Genomic DNA, 16,701 nt, shown 5'->3' on the forward strand with positions numbered 1-16,701 from the left:
TCACTAAATGAGTTGATTTCAATAATTCCTCTGGAGTGCCAACCCAATAGAAACCACGCGCTTACAACTGGTGTCAGAGTGCGACGTTGGCCTCCAACAAAAAGAGGAATCAAGTCTATAGTGAAGGTAAGTGAGGATGACGGGCAGAGTTAGTATATCGGGCCAAGAAATGGATATCCAACGCGCATTAGACACGTTGACTGCGCAGTTAAAGGACTTGCAGGAGGAGAACGCGAGAATGAGGGCTCGGGAGGCCGAGAGACCCTTGCACCCCCTCGCCCCGACCGCTGAGAACTACGCGGATAGACAACCGAATTTTGCCCTCTTAGCCTCGGTTGAGAATTTCTGCGGCGGACCAGCAGAGGATGTGGATGCCTTTATCGAACGGTTCGACAGGGCTGCCTTGCTGAGTAAGTGGACGGAGGAGGAGAAACAGCATGCGATAAGGCTGCGACTAAAGGGGGCCGCGGATACGTATTGCCGAGCCAAGGCCGAGGGCAGAGAGGCATTGACGTATCCGGAGATTACCGGACTGCTGAAGGAGAGATACAGGTCAAGTAAAAGCCGGCGGTACTACCGGGAGTTGATGTCCACTCTGCGGATGAAGACGGGGGAGACCATACAGGAATTCGCGGATCGGGTTCGTGAAACGAATGTACGGACCTATTCTGTCGAAGGCACGGAGGAAAGGGTGGCTGCCATCCGGGAAGAGGCCGACCAGAGGGCATTGGATGCCTTCTTAAACGGTCTCTCTGGCGAGGTTGGTAGACAAACGCGACTGAGGATGCCAGCGACATTTGATGACGCCATTGAGAACGCCACGCGCATCGTGGAGGTGGAACGGCGTGCAAAGAGGCCAGTTGAGGAGAGGGAAGTCTTTGCATCGACGGCAAAGGCGTGTTTTTCGTGCGGGAAGGAGGGTCATTTCGCACGCTTATGTCCAAGCCGCCCCCGAGGGCCCTGCTTCGCCTGCGGCTGCCAGGGGCATTTTGCGAGGGACTGCAAGAGTACTCCGCGGCCGTCGAGCGACAGAAAGCCGGATTTAAACTAGGGTGGGGCCGAGTTAATCGCCGAACGCGGTCCCCCCAGGAGGTGGCGATCACACCTGTTTGCTCGCGGAGAGACTGGGCGCTCGTCCTGGTCACAGCCAATTTCCAACTCAACCGAGTCCCTTACCGTAACCTGCTTATATATGCCCGAGCAGCCAAGATGGCCGGCCTAGGCATATATTAGAGGAGTACGGTCCGGGATGGACGGTCGGCGAGATTGGCTGCAGACGGGACGAACCTCCAGGACACATTGCGTGTCGGATCCTTTATTATGTTTACAAACAGTTTGCAATAGTCATCATTTTGAAAGAGAAGGCCTGTGCCCTTGCGGAGACAAGCTAATACAGACATATTATCAATATACATAATCAATTCAACAAAATCAGGTAACAGTGGTAAAAGAAATAATGTGCCTCGTAATGCGGCCTCCCCTTCCGCATAGTAGATAGGTAACTGATGAGTGAACGGGATAATCCGTTCATAGTCCAAGACCGGACAGACAACTGCACCCTGGAACGGGGTGGCGTCAGTATAGGCCCGGTAGTGGACGTTGTATGGAGCACATTTCCGCACCTTCTGGAAGAGACCATCGTTCCAGCACCGATGGAGCCAGTCTGTGCGACGGGCGTAGCAATGATTGATGAGAAAGTATGGCAGCTTCAGTATATATGCGATCCAAGCGACGTAACCCGCTAACTTGGGGACGTCGAGAGTGCGAAGGCGAGGAAGAATATTAATGGCTAAGTGTAGCCGAGTGAGGGAAGAGGGAGTGAGCTGGAGAGTGGAGGAGATAGTGTCGATACGGACACCCAGATACATGAGGCGATGCGTTGGTCGTAAAATACACTTCTTGATGTTTAGGGAAACACCAAGGGTCACTGTTAAAAATTCCACAATAGATAACACAAGAGCACGAGCAGTATTAAAATCTGCCTTTCCGCCCCGACGCGGCGAGGAGAGGGGGCGAAAAGATACCACCAGGATACCCCACGAGGATGTACCATCGCCATGGAGCAGTTGACGTACCGGTTCGACTCCTGCGCGCTGAAATCGTTCCGGGTAGGAGCGTACGACTCCTGCCTATTTTCTTGGACACCGAAGTTTGGCGGCCGGGTCAGGAGTGCCTGGTGGAATCTGCCCTGGAGGAGGAGGAGTGCTGGGTGGCCAGGTGTGTGTGCTTGGTGAGCGATGAGGGAAGCGTCACCACACACGTAAGTAATTTTGGACCTGATACACTTACGCTAAACAAGGGGACATTGATCGCGAGAGTTAGCGAGATGCACTCGGGTGAGGACATTCAAACGGGCCGCGAAGAGGGGACAACTGGATGGGAGGAAAAGTGCGTTGGGGTAATGGAAGTGAAGGAATTCGGAAGGGACATTCGGGATAAGTTGGGGCACTTGAAAGGGGAGGAACGAGAAGTACTAGCCCCAGTGATTGAGAAATTTCAGAATTTGTTTACGCAAACGGGCGGGCCCCCTGCCACTCATCTAGTGGAGCACGAAATTCCGACGGGTGATGCCCGCCCAATTTATAAAAAACCCTATAGGACCCCGCACCACCTGAAGCCCCTGATAGAGAATTTCGTGAAAGAGCAATTAGACGCCTAGCAATAGCCCGTGGGCGTTTCCGGTGGTGGTGGTTCCGAAAAAGTCACTGGATGGCAAGCCAAACTATCGATTCTGCATAGACTTTAGGGCCCTTAATACTATCACTAAAGCAGATGTTTACCCCCTTCCCAATATCACAGAGACTTTGGAATATTTAGGCGGATGTAAGTACTTCACGACCCTCGACCTCACTAGCGGATATCACCAGATTCCGATGGCCGCGGACTCGCGTGAGAAGGCCGCCTTTATCGTAAACAGCGGCCATTACGAATACGTCCGTATGCCATTTGGACTTAGAAACGCGCCCGCGACATTCCAACGGATGATGGACGGAGTGCTACGGGGGATGACGCCGTCGGAATGTTTAGTTTATCTAGACGACGTCATCGTGTTTAGCGATTCGATTGACACGCACGCCTCACGGCTAAGCAAGGTATTCGAGAAGTTGGAAGCGGCCGGCCTGTCGTTGAAATTGACTAAGTGCCACTTTGCCCTCCCACAAGTAAAGTACCTTGGCCATGTTATCAGCGCCAACGGGATCAGGCCCGACCCAGAAAAAGTTGCTGCGGTGCGCGATTACCCAACCCCGAGAACGGCAAAGGAAATTCAGTCATTTTTAGGACTTACGAACTATTACCGCCAGTTCGTGGATAACTACGCCGTCCTCGCCCGACCACTGACGGCGTTGCTGCGGAAAGGGACTACTTTTAATTGGACGCCTGAGTGTGACGAGGCTGTGGAGAGTTTAAAGGAATCGTTGACGAGTAGTCCGGTATTAATTTACCCCGACTTCAACCGACCTTTCATCATCTCTACGGACGCGAGTAATTTCGCAATAGGGGCCGTGTTATCGCAGGTGATCCATGGGGAGGAACACCCCGTGGCATACGCGTCTCGGCAAATGAAAAACCCCGAAATAAACTATACTACAACAGAGAAGGAACTCCTCGCTGTCGTGTGGGCAGTGCGACAGTTTAAGTGTTACGTGTTCGGCCGTAAATTCTTGATCGTAACTGACCATGCTGCTCTTAAGTGGTTGTTTGGTCTCAAGGATCCAAGCAGCAGGCTAATGCGTTGGACACTTAAGTTAAGCGAGTACGACTACGAAGTAGCGCACAAGCCCGGGAAGGCGCATTTAAATGCCGACACGCTCAGCCGGAAGGTGAGGGGCGTGGTCGCTGAGGGAGCGATAGACTTCGCGGATGCGCAAGGGAGTGATGAGGAGTGCCGAGGGTGGAGGGAAGACAAAAATTTCGCGGTAATCGACAACGTGTTGTTTAGGAAAACGAAACGGGGGAATAGGACTGTGGTGCCGAGAAGCTGTAGGGAGGAAATACTTAAGCAATGCCATGATCATATAATGGCGGGACATTTAGGTAGGGAAGCAACGGTGACTCGACTAGTATCGCAATATTGGTGGCCAGGTATCGAAAGAGCCGGGAGGGAGCACGTCAAGCACTGCATTGCGTGCAATCGAAGAAGCCCGTATGGAGGCTCTAAGGCCCCCTTGCAGGAAGTGCCTTATGCCTCGCGGCCGTTTGAGTTCTTAGGGCTAGATATTGTAGGCCCTTTGCCGCGAACAGATAAAGGAAACCGGTTCATATTGACAATTGTGGATCACTTTTCACGGTATGTAGTCATGACGGCCATGGCCGACCAAACTGCGGAGACGGTGGCTGCGGCGCTTGCTAGAAACTGGATTTTGCGATTCGGAGTCCCAAAGACGATCCTCACCGATCAGGGAACCAATTTTGAATCGGAGTTGTTCCGCGAGATGTGTAGACTGCTCGAAGTGAAGCGATTACGCACGTCATCGTATCACCCGGAGGCGAACGGGAGGGTTGAGCGAGTGCATCGCACGATCGCCCAAATACTGAGCCATTACGTGAATTACAATAACAACAATTGGGATTCTTTATTAAACTATGCAGTCTCTGTGTATAATATTAAAAAGCACCGTAGTACAGAGTACTCCCCCCACGAAGTGATATTCGGATTTCCGATGGCCTCCCCCTTTGAAGTCATAGCGGGGAACGATGTTCCGTCCAAGCACCCAGCTGTGGGAGAATTGTGTGCGAGACTAACAAAGTTGTGGGAAGTTTGCAAGGAAAACAATCGGAGGGCACAAAAGACGCAAGCAGAGGGGGTAAAAACAAAGGGAAAACAACGCAGATACGAGGTGGGCGACTACGTATATTTACGCGACCCGTGTTTGAAGCCAGGACAAGTGAAAAAGTTTCATTGCCCCTGGGAAGGGCCGTATCGAGTGATAAGAGTTTTGTCCGATTGCAATTTAGAGTTGGAGCTTCCATTTCGAAAAATTGTGGTAAATATTCAGGTTCTATTCCACCCCCAGATGTAGGAAGGAGACGTGCTCGCCCCCGAGGAAGACCCCGGAAGAATCCACCCCTTCCTCCCCAAACCCCAATTCTACCCCCTTGCAGTGACATAGAGTTCGAATCTGTGGAGCCGCGGGGATACGCCGACCTTCCAGAGGCCAGCCAGCTGGGAACGGATAGCGGGGAAGGGTTTGACTCCCCCCCCTCAACCCCTCCAGACGGCGAGGCGCCGGCGAAGGGAGAAGGAGTGGTTTCCCCCCCCTCCCAACCAAGATGAGAGCTCCTCCCAGCGGAACGAAGCAGCCTCCCCTCCACCGCCTTCCCCTCTCCTCCCAAGGCGGTCCCCTTACCCCCTCCGCAGCCGACAGCGAACAGCTGAGAGAATCGCAGCCCCTCCCCTGTCCCCTTCTCCAGCGCCCTCACACTCCTATTCGCTCCGATCACAAGGACCCTTGTCCACGGTTCTAGAGGAAGACGAACAAGAACAATGACCTTGGTATTCGCCATTTTAGTCGCCGCTGGGATAGCGGGACTTGAAATGGCTCAAGAATTGGTGCCATTAAAAAAAAAAAAAAAAAAAAAAAACGGTTTGGTATTTGATCGTGGACAAGATGTGGGGTTAATAGAACACGATTGGATGGTGGTAATTAATTTTGATTTGAAGGAATGAATAATGAGTATAAATTAATAGGTCAATTGTTTGACAGAGCTAAGGGGAGGATACGTGATGGGGGGCGGGGACCCCTAGATAATGGGTATGCAATGTTAGATTTAAGGTTGTAAAAATGAAGGGTATAGCTTAACAGTGATAATGTGTAATGTGTGAAGTGCATCAGTAGTGTGGGGCGGGGTCGTGGGCGGTGAATTGCCAAGAGGGTTTTTAAAATCCAAGCGATTCCTGTGCAAAGATGACGAGTGCTTGGGAAGGTGGGAATTTGTGATTCTAGGAAAGTGTAGGCCACGGCCGAAGATTGAACTCTGGACCTATTGATCCACTTGAATTGATTCATATACACCCATGTCTCGTATAGCGCAATTTCGATTAGCGCAATTTCGATATAGCGCAAATTCGTTCCTCGGGGAAACATTGCGACGCAGTGTAGCCTAATCAAAAATTTTAAACGCTCTCGTGATAAAACGTGAACTTGCGCTAAGTACACACGTAATTTCTATCACTTTACGCATATTAATATTATTTCTTGCCTCAAATCTTCTTTTTTGTTTATATATTAATCGAAATTCATTGCTGTGCAATTGCCAAAAGTATTACTCGTCATTGGGTCCAGATAGCCGGCCTACCGCAGATTTATCTCGTCTCCTTAACAGAATGATAATAAATAATTTAGATCGTTAATTAAGCGTGGGGCTAGTGGAAATGAGTTTTTTTTTTCAGCAATACGGTTTGAGACGTATTTTTGCCGTCGTAGGTTACCGGGCGATTGACTTCCAGGTAGAGGGTCTACGCTAAAGCCTTCAAGGTCATCGGTATTCACGGGGGAGAAATGGAGCGGTGGCCGAGTTGCGCATGAATAGCATCAACACATAAAAGGGTCCGCTATAGAGTCTCAAACACAATGGCTTCGTTCCCTCCCCGCAGTCATAGGCCTTCTGCGTCTCAGGAATACAGTTCAGCAGAAGAAGGTGATTTAGATAGAGCCATACAGAGTAAAAACCAAGAGAATATGCCAAAAAATAGGAATGCATGTAGAAAAATCAAGAATTTATCAAGAAAAACCATAAACCTAGAAGAGGACTTGAGAGAGGTCAATGGCTTTGAAAATGGAGAGCGTCAAAGCGATATTGCATGGAAGTTTAAACTCACGATGCCTTATTTTGAATAAAGACGAAGCTAAAATATCAGTGACCTCAGCCGCACCAACTTCAACCAAGCGGTCTACACATACGGAAAGTTCATGGTGAATCAGTACAGAAAGACGAGAGTGGTAATCGCTCCGAGACATTTAGTGAAAGCGGTTGGTTCCAGAATTTAAACGGCAAGCAGGTATTTTCAGTGCGGCGATATCAGGTGAATCTGCAAGTGTTGATAGCGCAGCCACCACAACATTTTCTGATGAACTCTAAGCTGTTATTGAAAGTGGCTCCTTTCCCCCTCAACTAGATCTAGTGTTGACTAGACGATATTCTTTTGGAAAAGAATGCATTCTCGTTCATTCATTTTCAGGGAAGGAAAACCTGAGTCAGGTTTCAAGGCATTTAAAGACTGTTTCACGTAGCTGCTAATGACTCGGAGGACTTCAAATTAAAATGATTTATCATTCATAAACTCCGCTAGCTATGAAATGGCATTTAAAGTAGCATTTTTCTGTCATTTCGATGAGCTACAAAAGGGCCTGGGTGACACGACAGTTGTTTTTAGACTAGTTTGAAAATTCGTCAACTGCCGGCAACGCATTACGATCCCCTGAGATAGGAGATGTTAGCCCACCCGCACGACAGGATGGAATTTCGAAAGCACGTAAGAATTTTTTTTAATGTGAATAAAAGTCTTTGAATGGGTGAATACTATCTTTAAAGATGTTTTAAACTATAAATATTTATAGAAATAATGTTTTCTAAGGCTTTTTATGGGAATATAGATGTTTTAGAGGAAATTCAATACCAAAGACCTATGCTACCAGGAACGCATCCCTATCTTCCCTATGTTAAAACGCTCTCGTATAACGCAAATTCGTATAGCGCAAAGACCCCAAGGAACGCATCCCTTGCGCTATACGAGACATGGGTGTATTTCAACTTGTACGGTTTTCTGTTAAGTGCTTTAAGTTTTTTTTTTTCTTTCTTTCATATATCATTGGGTAACTGTTCATCTTTCTTTGTTTTATTGTGATTTTAATGGTTTCCATGTATTCTAGTATTGAATTGTTATGTTTTTAGGATATTCAACAATTCACTTTGGAGGGGGTATAGTTGTAAGCGGAACATCTTGAGTTCGCAGAGACGTGAAACCGGATGGTAATGCTATTCTGATCCCCATGCATAGGCACTCATGAGAGTGCGTGGGAGTGATGCTGCCATCAGCCACATGTGGAAAAGGCAGCGGGCAGTCGGCGGAAAGTACTCATGTGTAAAGGCCGCAGGCCATGTGTGCGACGCACGGTGTGTGATTGATAATAAATACCTTCACTAAATGAGTTGATTTCAATAATTCCTCTGGAGTGCCAACCCAATAGAAACCACGCGCTTACACACAATTATTAAAACATAGCTTAGTGTACATCCACCTAAGTGCCGTTGCTTATTCGTGGAACTTCGTAATAAAGTTCATTTTGTAACCACACGGACCGGGACTGAGGTTTTCATAATTTAGTGATAACGAATATTTGATACTAATGTTTCTTTTCCTACAGATTGGATAGGTCTTTTCATCGGGACCAACGATTTGCTTCATAATAATGAGAACTTCATAATAACACTGTTCGTGTTAACAAGAGTCTACTGCAGTTAAGACTTGAGGAGTCTGAACTTAACAGCCTACACCTAACTAAAGAGTTAAAACTCACAATTACTTCCATACTACCAAATAAGAGTTGAATTTAAAATGTAAGTGAATATAATACAACACTCTGGGTCTAGAGTGTGAAAATATTTTACCAGATACAACAAAAGTGTTTGGGGTAGGTACAGGGAGTGTTGAGGAACCGATCCCGTTATCTCTTTCCTTCCCTTCTGGGGTTTTCCCCCTCCTTCCTATCCGGCAACCGAGCATATACAAGGCGGACGCGAGAGAGATGATTGTGGCATGTAATATCATTGTGCTATTCGACTTCACCGAATAAAACCCCTTTGAGAAAAGCACAGTTGATTATTTGACCAGAAAACCCAACATGGTGGCAGGGTAGGCAAACGGACATTCCGAAGTGCGACAGCAGAAGATGGCCGTGAAGGAATTGCAGACACCGGTATTGGTGCAGCCTCCTGTGGAATTTACGTTCGTAGCAGATGATTGGCCACGATGGTCTCAGTGATGGGAGCGCTACAGAGCAGCATCGGGACTGAGCTGGCAAGCGGAAGAAGAGCAGGTAAAGATGTTTCATGTGAAAAAGCAGACAGCATTCTCCCTAGCTTCAAGTTTACGGAGTGACAGCTAGCCTCATATACTAAGGTATTTGAGTGTATTTCCTCATTTTACATAGGAAAAATGAATACATTGTATATGAGGGCGAAGGTTAATCAAAGAGTACAAGGGGAAGACGAGATGATAGAAGACATCATTGCAGAGCTGTATCGTTTGGTGCAGTATTGTAAATTCTGTACTATGGAAGAATTAATTAGGGATCGCATTGTAGCGGGAGTAAGAGACGAACAGCTATCACAGGCATTACAGATGGATCCCGAATTAACACTAGAAAAAACAATGAGAAAAGCGCGGATTGCGGAGGAAATACGCCAAAACACCAGACGATTAGAAGAGGGACAAACGGCAGGAGTCCACAAGAATTGTCCAGAGTTGAGGCAAAGGTGGTGCATCAACATAAGCAATCCATGAATAAGAAAATGGGTCAAGGAACTAAGCAAGCACCAAAAGTTGTGTGGCAGTAGAGTGCCTCAACATGCATTTTCCGCGTGTTCAGCACAAAATTCTGAGTGCAACGTCTGCCATAAAAAGGGTCACTGGGCGAGGGCATGTCGCCAAAAGAAAAGGGTAGAAACAGTCAAAGAGGAAGAAGATGACACGTACTTCATGGGTAGAGTTGAAGCAGGAACAGAGACTTGGTGGATTACAATTAACATGGATGGAAAGGAAGTGCGATACAAATTAGACACAGGAGCCGATGTAACGGTTATGGGATCAGAAATTGTAAATAAACTTTGGCCGGATAAGAGGTTAAAACCCACATCTAAGCGGCTAGCGGATGTATGGCAAAAACCATTCCCAGTAAAAGGCTTCTGGTTGGCGAACATGTTGTGGAATCGCAGACACAGCATAGAAGAAGTGTATGTCATTGAAGGAGGAGAGGAAGCTCTTCTCGGTCGGCCCTCAATAAAATCCTTTGGCGTGATGACATGGGTTAATTCTATAACACCAGCATCAAAAGCAGCGGAAGAAGCATATCCTTCTCTATAAAATGGCCTCGGGAGAATGGCGAGACCATACGAGATTCAGCTGAGGGAAGGAGCCAAGGCATTTTCGGTGTCCGTCCCCAGGAGGGTTCCGGTTGTAGAGTTAGAAAAGGTAAAGGAAGAACTGGAACGCATGCAGAAGGACGGAGTGATTGCGGCAGTCGTTGAACCGATGGACTGGTGTGCTCCAATGGTCGTGGTTCCGAAGTTGGAAAGCTCTGTGAGGATATGTGTGGGCTATACTCAATTAATTGCTAGCGTCAAGTGCGAACGCCTTACCTGCCATAGACGAAGTATAGAAGTATAGTAGCCAGATGATGATACGCTGTATCGAAACCGGTCGCAATATATTTTATTTTGTGAAACAGCTAAGTCTTTTCTTAACCTTTGTGCATCATGAAGGAGTTTCACCATGTTACGCCAACCACCATCGCATTTACGAAGTATTGGCGCGTCTTGCGGGAGCGAAGTATTTCACGAAGTTGGATGCATCCTGGGGATATTATCAAATCCCATTAAGTGATAGCTGTAAAACGTTTACCAGGTTTATAACTCCAATAGGACGATTCTACTTTAATCGTCTGCTGATGGGATTATCATCTGCAGGAGAACTATATCAGAAAAGGATGGTGGAAATATTATCCCCGCTGGAGGAGGTAGTCAACTTATTAGATGACATATTGATTTTCGGAAGCACTCAGGAGGAGCATGACATAAGACTGAGAGCAGTGTTAGAGAAACTCCAACAGGCAGGAGTAACACTACATAAGAACAAATGCAAATGGAGAGTTCAGGAATGCAGGTTCCTAGGGCACCTTATCTCAGCAGAAAAGGGAACAGTCATGGATCCAGAAAAGCAGAAAGCCATACAAGAAATGAGAAGGCCAACCACTAAGGAAGAAATGGGGTGGTTTTTGGGGAAGGTTAGGTATCATTTTAAGTTCTTGAAAAACCTTACTGATGGTACTTCACCTTTTCAGGAATTACTCACGGTGGAAGGAAGTCTTCCATGGACAGAAGTGCATGAAGCAGCATTTAGATGAGCGAAAAGGATGTTGATAGAGGCACCAGCATTGGCATTTTTTGACCCAAGAAGGTCAAGCAGAATCTCGGCCGATTCGTCTTTATACGGACTCGGAGCTGTCATCGAGCAGCGACAAAATGATGGGCAACGGCGAGCATTGAGTTACGCATCACGTACTCTCACGGACACGGAGAAGCGGTATGCACAAATAGAAAAGGAGGCTCTAGCATTAACTTGGGCGTGTGAGAAATTTCCCACATATGTGTTAGGGACTTGATTCCAGCTGCAAACAGATCATAAACCATTAGTAGCATTACTAGGATATAAACCACTAAGTGAACTATCTGCTAGGTTGCAACGGCTTCGTATACCTTATGAGATTTGACTTTAGCATAGAACACATGCCAGGGAAGGAGCTACACACACCAGATGCTCTTTCGTGGGCCCCACTGGAGAAAAATTCCAAGGAAGGCGATATACTAAGAGAGGAAATGGAATGCTACGAAAAGGCAGTTATTTCCCAGGTGCTCATGACGGACGAGTTAGTAGAAAAGGTTCACACAAGGCGGCAAGAAGACGAGATCACTCAGAAAGTGATAAGTACGTTAAAGAAGGGTGGCCAGAGTGTAAAGGATACGTCAATCCAGAGGCCAAGGACTTCTTTGAATACCGAGCCAACTTAATGGAAACCGACGGATTGCTCATGCAAGGGAAGAGATTAGTAATCCCGCAGTCGCTTCACCAAGAAATGCTGTCAAGTTTGCACCGAGGACAATTGGGTATAGTTAAGTGTAAAGCGCGAGCAAGAGAATCCATTTGGTGGCCGACAGTTTCGCTTGAAATCTGAGAGATGGTAACTAGATGTAAAGAATGCATTGAACACCGACCGATTGTGGCGGAACCAGTTATTCTGTCTGAAATTCCCAGACACCCATGGGAGAAGGTAGCCATAGATATTGGTTTGATTAAGGTATCTGATAATGATTGATTATTTTTCGCGATACCCGGAAGTAGCGTTGCTAAGCATGACAACAGCAGCAGCCGTAATTGGGAAAGTAAAGGTGATATTCGCTAGATTTGGCATTCCAGACAAAGTGAGAACAGGTAACAGTCCACAATTTCGAGGAGAGTTTAAACAATTTGCCAAGGATTACAACTTCCGACTAACTTCCAGCAGCCCCTACCATGCACGAAGTAATGGAGAGGCGGAAGCTGGGGTGAAAATTGTGAAAAATATTTTAACCAAGGAGAGAGACCCTAATCTTGGACTTTTAGTTTATAGGTCTATGCCGCTGGAAACCAGTCACTGCCCAGCAGAATTATTAATAGGGCGTAAGCTCTGGACAAATATTCCCGATGGTGAAAAAGGCGCTAGAACCGAAATGGCCCCACCTGAGAGAGAAGAGGATGAAGTGGCAGACCAGGAAAACAAAAGAAAAATACCAATTCGATTTACGCCATCGCACTTGGGAACTGGCAGATCTATTGCCCAATATCGAGTTTGGTTAGTAGATAAGAAATGCTATGGGACCGTGTTGAGAAAGAGAGCAGAGCCACGATCCTATGACATCAGAACACCTGAGGGCGAGTTCCGGAGGAATCAAGCATATCTTGTCCTCACCCCGAATAAAGAACATTACAGTGAAGACATTCGACCCAAGGACGGGGGCCAGTCGTAGACGGCAATCGACCTGGGGAATGAAGGAGTCCAAAGGAGTGACTATGGGAGGATAATCAGACCGCCGAAGGATTGCGGGACTTGCGAAGCTAAGACGGTGGCCTTAATTAAGAAAGGGTGCTGGGGTAGGCACAAGGAGTGTCAAGGAACCCATCCCGTTCCCTCTTTCCTTCCCATACTTGGGTTTTCCCCCTCCTTCCCTGGGAAGGTTTCCTGGGAAGGTAAGGCGGATGCGAGAGGAGAAGCACCTGATTGTGTCATGTAATGTCATTGTGTTATTCGACTCCACCGAATAAAACCCCAATGAGAAAAGCTTGGTTGATTGATTGACCAGAAAACCCAACAACATGCACATACATATGGCTATCTGGAAACTTAAAGAGACCAAAAAATTAATTGAAATAGCCACTTAAACATTCTAACCTCCTTTGGCAGCTTGCTCCACAAATTTTTCTGCACCTATATAGTCTCCATCACGTACGAGGAGGTTGTGAAGGAGTGTGATGACAGGATCTTCCAAAGGAGGAACACCTTGTCCAGACTCCAGTGTTTCCAAAGCCTCCCAATGACCACGGGATCGTAAGTGCTTCATGCATAGACGAAGGGCCTCACGTTCTCTGTACTGCAAAAAGCAGATATACAATACAGAATGACAACATGGTAATTTTGTATTACAGACGCAGCATGGACAACAAAAACCTCACACATTCCGAATGGACCAGACATCTAATAAGTGACAAACGAATAAGGACATAAAATTGATGGACTGGAATTGTGCTAAACCAATAAACAAATTCAAGATTGGTTCTAATTTATCAATGTTAGTATGCAAAACTGGCTATCACATCATATTTTGTAAAAATGTGATGTGATAGGCAGTTAACTGGAACTCAAACCCAGATCCTTCATGATGCAGAGTCGGGTGCTCCACCAACTGCACATCAAGGTCATTTAGATTTTCCTACCACTATTTCAGTAGAGGCTCATGATCTCTGAAAGGATTAAGTGCTGGACTGAGTCTCTTCATGGTACATTGTTCTCGATCCCCCTCCTTCCCTCACCCATATAGATTAACAATATAGTAGCCATGGAGTAAAAATATTTGGCAACTTCAGTCTGTAAAAAGATATACTACATTTTGATGTCATAAATAAAACTGATAAGTACAATAACATAGGGGTTCCTCACCTAAGTTGCACAATGTTTTTTTAATTAAAAAGAAATTGTTGAGGGTAATGCTTAAACAGCATCACCGAGCTCACTGCAGACCTCTATTTAAAAATCAACATTTGTTAACTGTGCCTTGTATATACATATAGTAATCTATGCAAAACAACACCTTAGCGATTTCATTCAAAATAATAGTATACACTCCTACAATACCAGAAAGTGTAATGATCTACATGTCACACAAAAAAATTTTACCCATACCACCAAAGGACCCCGTGCAATGTGCACGAAACTATATAATAAGTTGCCTGCCTATATAAAATGTGAAAATAGAATACTTGTATTTAAAAAAATTGTTTTTACTTATCTTCTTGAAAAATGCTTCTATTGCATTAATGAATATTTGAGTACATAGCATGTAAGGTTTCACAGTGTAAAATTTTATATTCGATGTGTATATTGTACTTTAAACTAATATTTGATATTTTGACGTGTCCTATATACCTGCCTAGTGTGTAACTAGTGTATTGTATCACTGTGGACAAATAAAAAATTCTAATTCTAATTTCTAATTCAATATTCTGTAACCTATTTGTAATTAAGATTACATAATTTATAAAATTTCATTCCTGATCCTCCTCAATTTGCTGACTGAATAAAAAATATTTACTGAATTAATGTACTACCAATTTATTCCTAGTAATTAGGAACAATTTGGACATCAAAATGAAAGTATCATGACACAACTCACCCGGATTAATTCCCAAAAAATTAAATCATGCTTTTCACTTTAAATGGAGTCCTTCTTACCTTCAGTATTCCATCTAAAAGGGAGTTTCCAGTAAGCTGACAAATGACATAATTATGTGACAGGTAATAAAGTCCAAAGTGTGAAAAAAAGTATTTGCAGCAGTCAGAAGGACACAGGCAGGCTGCCAGATCAATGCTAGTGATAGGGAAGATATACTCACACCAATAGTGGGTAAAGGACACGAACATGCATTCAAAGGCATGCACAGCAAAAGTAAAATGAACCACACAGTCACACAATCACTCTTCCACTCACACAAACCCATCTGGCAAACAAATGAATACAAATTAACAGAAGAGGAAAAAGGCATCACAAAACACAACACAAACTGCACAAGGATAATGGTGGAGTAGAAGATGTTAATAGTACAAAATCCAACTGTAAAAATATAGCCAGACTGAATAAAGGTACATTTCTACACACATTCTATCCAAATGAGCATGAAGAAAAAAAATCTCGATGTCTTACCACATTGAACCAACGAATGCAGGGCTGTACAACTTCCCAAGAATCTATGCCAGAAATACGAATAAACCAAATGCTGAAGTTGAACGAAGGACCCCAAGACTGCAATGGAGCAATTTTAAGATACCGAATAGGAAGAGGATGACCTCCAACAAACCTTCTCAGCTCGAACGTTTCAGGAGAACTATCGTTCCTCAGACCACTGAAACCAAAGAATACGTTAGAAACTGGATAGTTATCATGATTAAATAAACAATTATCAAATAAAGGACAACTCATAATCATTGTCCAACAATATCAATCTGATCGACTACTACATAATATCAATGCAAGTGTTTCAGGATAACTGCAAAATTTACGATGCATTTAAACAATTAATAGTGAGAATTAATTGCCAAAGGTGATAAGCTATACGTCTATGGGTAACACAACTTCCGTTGCGAGCCCACTCAAAGGGATGAACTCACCTTTCCAATAATTCAATCATATTGTCACTTTGTAAACCTCCATATACTTTGAATTTTTTTAAATTGCATACATGGGTCTTCTCATATTTCCCAAAGGTAATGGACTCAACTAAGGAGTACTTCTGAAGCTTAAGGACGAGGAACTGAAATATGAGAATGAGTTAGTAGCACGAAAATATGGCACTGGAAATAATGAGCTGTTTTTATTACCTGCGGGGGATTGTTCGTGTCAGAGGACCACCTCGAAGACTGGTCATTTGGTTTGTCAACTTGGATATTTCTGTGGATAAATTCAAGCAAAAAAACAATTATGAATGACAACTGCAGCCGTGCACAAGAAGCATCCATATGAAGTTCCGTAACAACAAAACTTAACCGTAACGTTATTTCACTTTGATCTTTTATCAAATCGCGAAAAAAATCATTTTGCTGTTACTATTATGACATAATGCGTTTTAGCCTCCTACGATGTTTACTCATCAATCCGAAGCAGCTTAAAAATTTGCTTCAGCGGGTCAACATAGTTAATGCATGTGGTTCAATGAATCGGTATCTAAGAATCAACGTTTTACTTACTCTGGAACGTACGTAGATGAAAAACTAGAGCATTTGTGAACTGAATAACTTAACTCCTTAACAGCTTCTTGTCGAAACGCCGCCATGTTTCGAAAATACCGGCTCCACCGCGAGATGGAGGTGTTCCTCGAGGTTCAAGCAAAACAAAGAATGAGTGATACCTGCGTACTCGTGCTGTTCGTAGAATTTTAGAATGTGAACTGCCTTATTAAATTACCAACAGATGTTCGGAAGGCTAGGAACGATTACGAATTTCATCTAACATTGGAATATCCTATCTGCGCAGTTGACTTATTATTAGGCTATGGAATACTATCACGTAATTTTCGAAAGCGGAGCTGCTATAATAAGACCGTCTTGGTTGCATAATACGATTTCATTCATTTACTTGTTTGAATTACCTATTCCCTTCACTAGCAAGATATTACTC

At 44.9% G+C, this 16,701-nt stretch overlaps 1 protein-coding gene across 1 annotated transcript in view; it reads right to left on the reverse strand.

The window, feature by feature from the left end:
- LOC124157611 (muskelin) overlaps positions 1 to 16,665 on the reverse strand; it is a 33,741-nt gene extending 17,076 nt beyond the window's left edge. Inside the window, exons 1-5 of the mRNA XM_046532481.1 lie at positions 16,272 to 16,665; positions 15,906 to 15,975; positions 15,696 to 15,838; positions 15,232 to 15,430; positions 13,206 to 13,404 (exon numbers count right to left, since the gene is read on the reverse strand). Coding sequence (XP_046388437.1) covers positions 13,206 to 13,404; positions 15,232 to 15,430; positions 15,696 to 15,838; positions 15,906 to 15,975; positions 16,272 to 16,357 — 697 coding nt within the window. The 5' untranslated portion in view covers positions 16,358 to 16,665. The remainder of the gene's footprint in view (positions 1 to 13,205; positions 13,405 to 15,231; positions 15,431 to 15,695; positions 15,839 to 15,905; positions 15,976 to 16,271) is intronic.
- Between the last annotated feature and the right edge of the window lie 36 nt (positions 16,666 to 16,701).

The sequence above is a fragment of the Ischnura elegans genome, chromosome 4 (genome assembly GCF_921293095.1).
Source record: "Ischnura elegans chromosome 4, ioIscEleg1.1, whole genome shotgun sequence".
Lineage (NCBI taxonomy): Eukaryota > Metazoa > Arthropoda > Insecta > Odonata > Coenagrionidae > Ischnura > Ischnura elegans.